Source organism: Strongylocentrotus purpuratus, unplaced genomic scaffold, assembly GCF_000002235.5.
Source record: "Strongylocentrotus purpuratus isolate Spur 01 unplaced genomic scaffold, Spur_5.0 spur5_scaffold_2, whole genome shotgun sequence".
Classification (NCBI taxonomy): Eukaryota; Metazoa; Echinodermata; class Echinoidea; order Camarodonta; family Strongylocentrotidae; genus Strongylocentrotus; species Strongylocentrotus purpuratus.
Window position 1 is genome coordinate 31236111 of NW_022145605.1, and position 12603 is coordinate 31248713.

Genomic DNA, 12603 nt, shown 5'->3' on the forward strand with positions numbered 1-12603 from the left:
GATAAGTAGACACAACTCGCAACAAATCGCAGACACTAAAGGATCCGTGAAAGGAGAGGCAAACTTGTTGACATGTCAAAAATCTTCTTACGATTCTCCGCGGATTGATTTTCTGTAAATAGCTCGTAACAATACGTAACTGCTCGCAAGCCGTATCCGGACACCTACCCCCTAGGGCAACCACCCTCTAGGACGAGTACCCTCCCAGGACAACTACCCCCGGACAACTTCCCGAGACAACTACTCCCTAGGAAAGCTACCTCCAGACAACTACCCCCGGAAAAATAACCCCTAAGACAACTACCCCCAGACAACTACCCCCAGACAACAACCCCGAGGATAGTTATCCTAGGGTATAATCGTCCTAGAGGATGGTTGTTGTAGGTGGTACTTGTCTTGAGGGTAGTTGTCCTAGGGGGTAGTTGTCCGGGGGTATTTGTCCGGGGGAAATTGTCCTAGGGTGTAGGTGTCTAGGAGTAGTTGTCCTGGGGTAGTTGTCCGGGAAGGTAGTCGTCCTAAAGGGTAGTTGCCCTAGGGGGTAGAAATTGTTGTTAGAAATTGTTCGGATTGGGTAAACATTGCACATGGTAAACGATATTTTATTATTAGCCTTCTTATGAATATCCAAACCCATGCAGTTAAAGCGGAGAAAACTATTATTAAGCATTACGAGGAGAAACGGAGTTGTTAAGTAGTTCATGGTAGAATGAGCTATTTGATGATGACGTCTTTTCCCGATGTGGGGTTGTATATAACTCGAAGAAATTATATGATTTCATTTTATATCCTCGCATTCTCTCGATCAATTTTTATTTTGTATTTAATACCTCTCTTTCAACTAAATTGATTCTGTCTTTAGCATCTTCTTACATTATCTCACTCTTTATCTGTTCAATTGAAATCAGCTCACTCTTTTATACCACTCATCTTAAAAGAAATGTCTTACTTTTATTGTTGTCTCACATTCTCTCTTTTCTTTTAAATTCCATCTCTCTTCCATTAAATAAATCTTTCCCTTTATCACCTTCTCATATTCTCGCAATCTTTCTCGGAGTCCTCCTTTTATATTCTATCCCTCTATCATATCCTTCTTTCAAGTCAAATTTCTATCACTTTAAATCAATTATCTCTAAACCTCTCACTCCTTATCTCTCCCTTTTAATTACTCTTACTGAATTATACATCTCTTTCATTACAAATTATCTCAATTTCTCTTTCCCCCATATTCTAATGTGCTTTGTGTCCCTCTTCTTCTTCTTATGAAACACAATTGACAGTGAAGTAATTGCAATTAAGGTAATACGCGCCAGACAATAATTATTTAATCACTAATTGCTACTATTTCTATGAACAATCTTGTAATATTGGCGACACCCATTGCAGCAAGATTGCCTATTTACATCAACTTTACAAACGATACATATCATTAATGATTTGGAAAGTAATAGCGATAATAACAATGATAATAAAATAGCAATAACAATAATGATTAATAATTATGATAACAGCAATAATGATGATACTACTAATGATGATTAATATGATAATAATATTTATAGCAATAATCTTCATCCGTATTACGATAATAGAAATAATGATTGTAACAATATACTACAGATAATAATAATAAAAACAATGATGATAATATTGATAAAACTTATAATAATAGCGAATGATACAATTTTTAAGAAAAAATAGAGGCTACTATTCATGGCAGCCTTTCCTTTGGAATTTCGTCCCAGTAAAAACAAACGGTTATTGTGTCCGAACTATGAGCTGTATACAAATGTTTTCTTCCTTTCTATAGAGTAGAAGTAATATTTTTAATTATTATACTTGGATTTTACTAATCCACACACGCTTCAACATGTAACATTGTTTTAAAAATGCCAAGTAAAATTCATTTGTGATATTGGTAAAACAGTGTCTACGTTCGTATCACATCCGAAAAAAAGTAAGCTTTTAAAGACGAATATCCAATATTTTCATTGCGTGCTGATTAGCAATTTTCAAATAAGCAGTTGCAAAAAACAGGGGCGAATACCCTTTTCGGGATGACAGGGGCATACAACCTCAGATAGGTCTATTCCCCAAAATCAATAAAAACCATCATCAAAAAGACGTCCACTACTTGCTCTTTTAAAAACCTCAGGCAGTCCTAAAAAGCACTGTTCATTACAATTGCAGACACATTCACGAACTAAAATATACCCTTTTACCCTCAACATCGACAATATCTCCACCATGCATTGTTTTATAATAAAGATTGTATTATTCTTGCCCTCATTATCAAACAAGCTCATTAACGTAATCTTCTCATTCGCTTTAAAAATTTGTATTTCTTTCAAGTCATGTTCGGTCATGTTCGTGTTTGATACTTTGATACCAACGTTTCCACTCTTTAACCCAAATCTGTCACAAGGATGTTGACATGCCATTTCTAAACAATGTTGCTCAATGAAGTGTGTATACAATGATGTAGCCAATGTATCACTGGAACGCAAAATAATGTCATGAATTATCGTGTATTTTGACACATTGAAATTAGTATTTCTTTGTTCGTTACACACTGGTTCTAGTCGTATCTTACGCATGAGCTCATTACTCGAGACCCAGACAGATATGCAAATTCATTATATATATACGTATATGTGTATTTACATGTTATGCGTGTGTATATTATGTGTGTGGGGGTGTGTTTATATGTGTATTAACATGTATATGTATACAGTTAATAGCTGGATACTGTGGAGGGAGAGCTAGCGGATGGGGGGGGGGGGGGGGGTGGGGTGGGGTTGGGGGTGGAAGCTGACGGGAAATATTATGAGACATTTTAATTTATGACGTATGTTAATTGGACTCCTCAATCCTCCCTCTCTCTCACATGGTGCATCCACAAGCCTACTGTATATGTCAATTATAGACAAAATGAAATTGAGGGGCACATGCACATTATAAATAATTATTCATATTTAGGTACATCGTTTTCTATTGGTAAATGTTATATTGTATTGTCTATCGTTTGTATTTTCACTTTCAAAAAAGCTATTGGAAGCAAAATTTCTATGTAATATTTGCATGCATAGACCAATAAAATAATCTTGAATCTTGAATCTTGAATGATTTACACCCCTTGGAAATTTGATGGTTTTGTCTGTGTTTCATAACTCAAGAATAAAAAGAGGACTAGTTGACTTAGGGCCTGTGTTGAATACTTTTAGATGTAAGCTTTTAATATGTCACGTTCTCAAAAAAAAATAAACGGGGAAAATAATTGTTCACATACTTAAACAAAAACTTGGTAAGGGTATTAATAATTTAGTTGTTCACTGTATATGTACAGTCAACAAATTGAACTAAATGACTTATAGCCCTTGTAAATTTGACTGTGTTTCCTAAATCAATAATAATAGGACAGGTTAAATTAGGGCCTTGGTTGAATGCTTTTAGATGTAAACTGTAATATGTCACTTTCTTAAGAAATGTAAATTTGGACAAAATTAATTTTCACATATACTTAACAAAATATACAACACGGTAAGGGTATGAATAATTTAGTTGTTAAATGTATATTTCTATGTCTATGTCTATGTCTACGTATAGTATATCTAAATGCATATGTATATTTAATGTAGTAGGCATATGTATAGGTAAGGATATGTATACGTGTATATACAATTGTTTAGACCCTATAAAGCACCACAGAGATAAGAAGAAGGATGGCAATGGCGAGATCAACAGTACAGAATATGTCCCACATCTGGAAGAGCCGAGGCCTATCTCTCCGTCTGAAGGTTCGTCTGCTTCAAGCAACTTCTTTCTCTATTGATACTTACGGAAGTGAGTCCTGGGCCATAACAAAGAATGACAGAAAGAGAGTTGATGCTTTTGAAATGTGGTGCTACAGGAGGCTGTTGCAGGTGTCATGGAAAGATAAAATGAGAAATGTGTGGGTCCTGGAAAAGAAGGGGAATCATGGAAAGAAAACTAAACTATTTTGGGCACATTGTTAGCAGATCTGAAGGTGTTGAGAAGCAAATACTGCAAGGAGCAGTCGAAGGAAAACGGGGTAGAGGTCGTCCACCAATATTTTGGACTGATGATATCAAGAAAGTGTCTGGACAAGGAATTAAAGGTGCAACACAAATGACAGGTGAAAGAGTTGCATGGCGTGCTCTTGTGAAGGCCACAGCATGATGATGAAATACTTTACTACACAAACTTCACGTTGATGTTGTAATCGAATATCTTTGACGTTTCATCATTTCGTGAAGCACTAAATATTATTATACAATGCAGTTTGAAATAAGTCTCTTTGCAATACAAATGAGATCCATAAAACACAAAAAGAACATCACGTCAAAAATGCTAATAATCAATATGATTATCATTTTTAAATAAATTGCTTGAATGTAAAGATAAAAAGTGATCCGTCTTTTAAACATCATAAATTAACATCTCTTTAACAATTTTTGTATTGCTCTTCATGTGAAAATTAGTGCATGGAACGACAAAAAACCATAATCGAGTATTTTTATAATTTCGATAGACTTTTATAAAAGTGATTAATGAACGAAACTCTGTTTAAAAAAAAAAAAAAAAAATATTTATTTATTTTTTATTTATTTATTTATTTATTTATTTATTTATTTATTTATTATTATTATTATTATTATTATTTTTTTTTTTTTTTGGGGGGGGGGAGGGGGGGTGGGGGTATTCCCTTGTCCCTATCCAAGTGCTCAGATGCAATCAGTGGTGCAACCAGGTAGTATGAAAAATTGAACGAAACAAATCCAATTTTTATATTCCCACTTCTTTCTCGCAAATGAATCTATATTGTCTGGAGCAATCCATATCATGCCAACAATATTCACGATATTTTGTAATTCGAAAACAATTTCCATTGTCATTGAAGGAACTACTTTCGAAATTGCTATAGCTAAGACTTGATCCGTCTAGCCACCTTGCATCGCTGTCACTTGGTCCGGTCAGCCCAATCCAGGAATCCTCGCTGGCAAAACTTACGATGAAGTCCTGTTCCTCTTGCGACTCGATGAAGACCAGATGGGATCCGTATTGGGAACAAGCTGAAACCGCGGAAGCATGAGTCATCTCCGAAGTGCTGAAATTGTACAACGACCCGCCGAATTTACAATTCAGCGGAGAACTCCGAGAACATGCTAAAAAGATGAAGAGAATATATACATTTCTTAATTTTAAGGAAGTAGACAAATTTGAATATTGGGGTAGAAAGTGAAAGGTTCAAAGAAAAAAAAGATGATGATAAGAACGATGATGATGACAATAGAAGACAAATTATAAAGATAGATGCAAAGACATGGCAAATATTACAGCTTTAATAATCAATGTCTAAAGAAATTTTGCCTACCATCTCTAATTTAGGCAAATTCATGGTATGTCCATGTTATTTCTTTCAATTATAAAGGAGAGAGGGGGAGGGTGGGGGGGGGGGGGGGGGGGAGGGGAGAGAAGAAGCCGTTTAATTGTTTCTCATACTTACTGGATATGGTGGTTTCTTGCGATGTCGTTGTGTCTAATATCGTGGTCGTGTGGCTCGTCGTGGGCTTGGTCGTCGCGTCGGTAGTCAATGATTTTGATGACTCTGAAAAGTTGGTAACAAACATAACTGAGTTAAATGATCATGATAGAGTTTAGGGTTCAGGGTTACAGGCGCTTACACAGCGGGGGGGGGGGGGGTTGAGGTTGAACCCCCTCTCAATCTTTTTGTATGTGTGTGACTTTTGATGAAACCCACCCCCTCATTATTTGTTGTAATTAAAAAAAATTAAAAAAATAAAAATTTTGTACCAAAAGTTGACCCCCCAAAAGTGACCTTACCACCCCCCTGATTCACCAAAAAAGTGCTCTTACCCCCCCCCCCCGTTTATTCAGCGGCTGGCTGAGGCGTTGGGAAATTTTCGGCCCGATTTAAACATTTTAACCCCCCCCCCCCCTTGAAAAAACCTGTGTACGCCACTGCAGGGTTATAACAAATGAAAGCACACGTAACCTGCAATCAGATTAGAAATGATAATATTAATGGTGCTTTATCAAAGTCGAAAGGACGTTTTTGCCAAATAATTTATGTAAATGTGTTCCTGTGGCGTATATATTTTCATCAAACTCATGGGCAAAAAAAAATATGGACGGACATCCCCCCCCCCTCTTCAAAAGATTTTTTTAGCGATGCCCTTGATGACACCTAAACAGGATTTAAAGGACTTGTTAACATTGTTCAGATGAGAGAAAATGGCGCTAAGGTAGTGACTATAATGCTAGATGTATAGTTAATAATAATCTTAAAGTTTGAGTGACAACAGACCATTATTAATTGATACAAATTGGGGAAAATGATTATTTCTAAATTCTCCCGACTATATTATTACAATCTATTTACATTTTAGGTTAGTATAAATCGTCACAAGAGAATGAATGGCTATTTATACCATCCAGACATTTAAGTGGTGAAAGATTTTTAAAAGCCTGTCTTATGTCTTACTGCCATGGAAAAATGGTTGGGAAAATTCAAAAATGATTGGGAAGGGAGAATTTACTGTTAATGGGTGTTGGACAGTGACGCCTTAAAAAACAACATGAATATACTTGTGGTTTGAGAATTTTTTTCAATATTTTTTGCATGTAAGAGAGTTAGAACAGTAAAATGAATATAATTGTAACATTTCATACAAAAATCACGCAGTTTTTTCATCAACCCTCAACAATGTTACCTAGTCATTTTAAAAGACTAAAACGAAGAAAATTTAATTCATGAAAACATAATTTTTAACAGCTAATTCATTTTGTAAGGTATAAACTAAGTCAGCATGTTTGTAGATTTAGTGGTGCTTTGTCAAAGTTGAAAGGACGTTTTGCCAAATAATGTATATAAATGCGTTCCTGTATCGTGTTTGTTTTCATTAAACTCATGGCATTAAAAAAAGTAGACGGGTACTCCTCCCCCCCCCCCTCTCAAAAGAAATTTTTAGCGATGCCCTTGGAAGGAAAGGATAAAGAAATAGAGAAATAGAGAGATAGAGAGAGAGAGAGAGAGAGAGAGAGAGAGAGAGAGAGTGTGGAGGGTGGAGGGTGAGATAGGGAGAGAGAGAGAGAGGGGGAGAGGGGGAGGGAGTGGCTAGACATAATTATGATAATGATCAAATGCATGCTGTCATTTCATTGTTTCCCATATACTTACTGGAGGTGGTGGTTTCTTCATATGTCGTTGTGTCTGAAATCGTGGTCGTAGGGTTCGTCGTGGGCTTGGTCGTCGCGATCGTAGTCGATGATTCTCTTGACTCTGATTTTTTTAAAACAAACATAACTGAGTTAAATAATCCTGATTTAACTGAGGGTCTAGGGTTTTGAAAAACGAAATCACACTTACAAAACAATGAGACTAGGAATGACGACCGATCAGGGTTTGAAGACCAAAACGAAGAAAATTTAGCTCTATTAAAACACAAATTCGATCAGTTTATTTCTTCTATGAAGTATGAATTGTGCCAGCAAATGTGTAGGTTTAACAGCGGTGTTGTTTTTCAATATTCGAAGGGAATATCTAAATGTGTTCCTGTGGCGTGCTTGCTGTTGGTAAACTCGTGAGCAAAGAATAAGACGGGTACATCCCCCTTTAAAAATCTTCTTTTTTTAGCGACGCCAGTAATAGGAAAGGATCAACAAAAAAGTAAGATAAAGACTGAGAGAGAAAGAGAGAGAGAGAGAGAGAGAGAGAGGGGGAGAGAAAGTGAGAAAGTAGAAGGAGGGGGTTGCTGGTAAAGGAGGTGTGGAGAGAGAGAGAGCGAGAGGGGGAAAGCGAGAGAGAGAGAGGCAAGGAGTAGTGACTAGACACATCATAATAAATTAATGCATGACGTCATTTCATTGTTTATTTTACTTACTGGAGGTGGTGGTTTCTTCATATGCCGTTGTGTCTGACATCGTGGTCGTAGGACTCTTCGTGGGCTTGGTCGTCGCGTCCGTAGTCAATGATTCTGTTAACTCTGAAACATTTTTTTTAATCAAACATATCTGAGTTAAATTATCATGATATAATTGAAGGTTCAGAGTTATGAAAAATTAAAGCACACGTACAAAACAATGAGAGAGAGAGAGCAAAAGAGAGAGAGAGAGAGAGAGAGAGAGGGGGCTATAATGGTTAGATAATCCAGGGACCTGATAGAGAAGGACTGGAATCAAGCCGGCGAAACCCTTGTAATTTATTCAACGCATTCGTGAGTTCTAAAGTCTAACAATGGGATGTGTAACATTCCACTTGGCTTTGAAGTTCCATGCTCTGAACCGCGCTTCCACTGCGGGGAATTTCGGAGGCCCGGCACCAGTTTTACATTTATTACAAAATATTAAATTACCGGCAAAATGTCAGTGTAAATCAAAAAGTTGGGGATTGTATTGGGAATAGTGCATCAAACAAATTTTCAAATTTAGAACTCCGTCCTTCCTATAATTTGTGTGCAAGAGTTGGTAAAAGAAAAATTACATCCTGGCAAAAACTCAATATTTAAGGATGATGCGCTAATTTGTGCGTGTTTTAATGTCCCGTTAGTTAATCCATGATATACAATCTTCGTTAACTATAAGTTGGCAAATGCGTGTTTTCGCGTGTTTTCTGTATTTTTTAAGTTGGAAAAAGGATGAAATTACACAAGTTTGTGTTCGCTTGTTCGACTCATTACACATTTAACAATTGATGAGAAATCATTGAAAGGGGGCAGCGAACAGTTGCTGTGATACCATTTTCTGTTGTAGGAATTCTAAATCCTGAAATTTGATGCGCTCTTTTATCTTACCACCTGGTCAACAGTTGCATATTAGCGCATAACTTTTCGGTGGCGTGGAGCATGGGGTCAAAGGAGAGGGGCTTGATTCCAGTCCTTCTCTATCACGTCCCTGGGTAATCACAAGCATGGCGTCATTTCAATGTTTCTATTACTCATACATACTAGAGGTAGTGGTGATTTGGGAAGTCGTTGTGTCTAAGCGTTTCAGTATCATTGTCGCATGGCTCGCCGTGGGCTTGGCCATCCTTTCGGTCGTTAACACTGTCACCTCTAAAAATAAAAGAAACATAACTGATGTAATGACGATGCATAACATTATTACCATTGAAATAATTTTCCCGGTGGTGGGGGGGGGGGGGGGTTCACATCTTTGGGAGTGCCTAGTCATTAAAAAAAAAAACAATCGGGGAAGAAAAAAAATCAAATTCGCTAAATACTTTTCCTGTGGGAATCCATTTCTATCTTAAAGTTGCGAAAGAGGATCGCGAGGTATTTTATTCTTTTTTTTTTCTTCTTCTTCTTTTCTATCTTGCAACTACGGAATTTTAGTTTACCCCCTATATAAAGTTTCTTCATGCTCTTTGTTCAATAATTGGCCACCCCTCCGCTCCCCCCGATACGCCTATGATATTACACCTACGTTTATCGCAGTGTCTCCCTTGAAACCCACTTGAGCAGTGACAGTTGTAGCCTACCATAGTCTCCTCGCACCAGCCGTTTTTACAGAGGTTTTTGCCACAATCTGTGAAATAAGTAAGAAACGAGATAAAATCCAAACTGATCAAAACAACTATCATTACATTTTGGTTTATTTGGTGTGAAGAGTTATATTTTGGGGCTTTTTAGAAATTGAGCAAGACTAATGCTTATGCATTTTTACCAGGGTTTGAATATGTCAAAGGACATGAAAACCATACTCCATAGTTTTTTTTATACCCCTTTAATTTGTGTCAGTGCCCCTTCTAAAATTCACAGTTTTGCCTAGTGATTTTCACTGCCCTTGGTGACCTAAAATTGTTTTTCTCCCACGACCATTGTTTCTGGCTGTTGTCATAGTTGTATAGTTTGGGTTAGAGTTGCATTTGGCTTTAAGGTTAGGGTTAGAGTTATGGTTAGGATTAGGCTCGAATCTAACCTTTAAAGATGACTACTTATTAAAACAAACAACATCAAAAAATCATAAAAGCAGACTTGTGAAAGTTTGAATAAAATCGGACAAAAAAAGAAAGTTATGATTTTTTAAAGTTGTAATTACTATACGTACGACACTTCGATTTCGCTGAATCGGTAATGTTACTGTGACGTAGCACCGGACGACTTTTAGATTGGTGTTAAATTCTCTGAAATGTTTGACGTTCGAGAGTAATTCTTTTTAGGGGACCGATGCTAGTATGCTATCCGTAATAATTATATTTTGAGTAGTGCCCCAAGGAAGAGGGCCCTTAAGAGAAAAACGGCAATAAATGATTTGTTAGTCTATGTATACGACAAACAGGAGAGTTATCCCTGACTACGTCACAATCGATTGGACATTTATATAGATTTAGTGATCTCAAATTACAACTTGATGTGGAACAATTTTTGCTTGAACCAACACCCGTTTAACCTTGCCCTATCAAGAGCGTCCTGCCGCTACTCTAATGAAATGAAACGCGATACATAAAAGGTCGCCTTGTCCTAAATGAAACGATTTTTTTTCCTTAGGGGGGGGGGGGGGGGGAATAGAGATAGTAATAGCAGTAGGAGTAGTAGTATAAGTAGTAGGTTCATTATAATTAGAAGTAGCAGTAGTAGTAGTCAGTGGGCGATGGGGGGGGGGGAGGGGTAGTGAGCTCATTTTTTAATAATTTTCTTGGCCCCGCAAATTAAAAAATCGCACCGACCGATATTTCGCTCATTGGAGGGGGGGGGGGGGGGAGGGGAGGGGGAAGGGGGAGGGGGATTAAGAATACTTATTTTTTTTCTTCCCCCAATTCGTTAAAATGTTCACCCCCCCCCCCTCCCACCTTCAGCATCCCGCCCCCTTTCCCCCTGGAACCGCTGCTGACAGAAACATTGAGGGTGGTTCAACTCCAAAAACACACCCCCCCCCCCCCTGCGTATGCGCCTGAATAGTACTATCATGAACAGCAGCAGCTGTAGTAAACTCGTCAGCTATTCCACCGTCATCTAACGAAATACCAACCAATATAATTATGCACCATCTATAATACATACTCTACCACCTAGTAGCCTGAAATTAAATATCAATGAATTTGCTTTTAATGGATTAATAGTCAAGTCTCCTCGCTGTTTTGAACAGCTTTCTAATTAAACAGTATATGTTACTTTTCGGATGCAACGATTCACTTTCATTATCTAAATAGGTTTGAAAAATTAGGATGGCAATGTTAATGCGTCGAACACAAAATTTGTACCCTGAAATCTCTTCGACCTTCGATTGAGTTAAAACAGGAAGAACATATACAAAATTGTTATGTATGAAAAAGAAATATTCCTTTTGTCATAATGTGACAATAATTTCGCGACATACATATTTCTAAAGATGTTTTATTCATGTTGTTTTTGTTTTATATATGTTTATTGTTATCAAAATAATAAGTATCAATACTATATTAAACATGTCATTGGAATTATTATTTGTATTAATATAATCATGATGCTTTTATTATTATCACAATTATTATTACATTTTATAATTATTATTATAATTAGTAGTAGTAGTTGTCGTAGTAGTAATAAAAGTGGTAGTACTACTACTACTAGTAGTAGTAGTAGTAGTAGTAGTAGTAGTAGTAGTAGTAGAAGTAGTCGTCGCCGCACTAGTAATAGAATAGTAGTAGTAGTAGTAGAAGCAGTAGTAGTAGTAGTAGTAGTAGAAGACTAAGCAGTAGTAGTAGTAGTAGAAGCAGTAGTAATAGTAGTAGTAGTAGTAGTAGTAGTAGTAGTAGTAGTAGTAGTAGTAGTAGAAGACTAAGCAGTAGTAGTAGTAATAGAAGCAGTAGTAGTAGTAGAAGCAGTAGTAGTAGTAGTAGTAGTAGTAGTAGTAGTAGTAGTAAAAATTATGAGTAGATATCAACTTTAAATACCATTGAAAAAAATAAGTTATCTGCATGTCGATTTATTGATTAAACCGAGAAATTAATTTGATATTTGAGAACAAAAAATAAATAAAGCATGAAACCTACCCGGCATTCTGCATACATTATACCCTCCCGGGATCCCTTCTTTACTCTTCCTTCGGTTGCACCCGGCGGCGACAGAAGGGACAGGTATACGTTTGGGAATGCTCTGCACCATGCTGCCATCCTGGAGTTGCTTCATCTCACATTTGTGGAACATGGGCAAAGTGTAATTTAGGCCGAACCCGTCTGGACAAGTTGTCTTCGCCATCTCGGATCGATCCGATAACACAGGCAAGGCTGTGAAGAATATATTAGACAATTAATTGATAGTTGTTCTGTTCTTCCTACGCATCTTCGCCTCCTGCCTCCCCTCTTCTCCTCCTGTTTTCCTCCTCTACCTCTCCCCTCTTGCTACTCTTCCTTCCCCTACCCCCCCCTGATATTTCTCTCCACCCCTCCACCTACTAATCTTCCTCCTCCTCCTCCTCTGCTCATTCCCTCCTTCCTCTACTCATCATCATATAGCCCTCCTCGAGCCTAATCGTCACCACCCTACCTTCATCCTCCTCCTCTTCCTCTTCCTATTCCTCCTTCTCCTCCTCATCCTTCCCGTTATTTTACTCCTTCCCTTCCACCCTCTCCCCTATCTTGGGGAT

At 37.4% G+C, this 12603-nt stretch overlaps 1 protein-coding gene across 1 annotated transcript; it reads right to left on the minus strand.

Moving 5' to 3' along the window:
- Positions 1 to 364: 364 nt before the first annotated feature.
- Positions 365 to 12215, minus strand: LOC105439981 (salivary glue protein Sgs-3-like). The gene is made up of 7 exons (XM_030991222.1): positions 12056 to 12215; positions 9493 to 9564; positions 7923 to 8024; positions 7220 to 7321; positions 5525 to 5626; positions 4967 to 5183; positions 365 to 515 (listed from the first exon to the last, which is right to left on the minus strand). The coding sequence occupies exons 1-7, from the start codon at positions 12213 to 12215 to the stop codon at positions 365 to 367; spliced, it is 906 nt and encodes a 301-aa protein (XP_030847082.1).
- Positions 12216 to 12603: the final 388 nt, after the last annotated feature.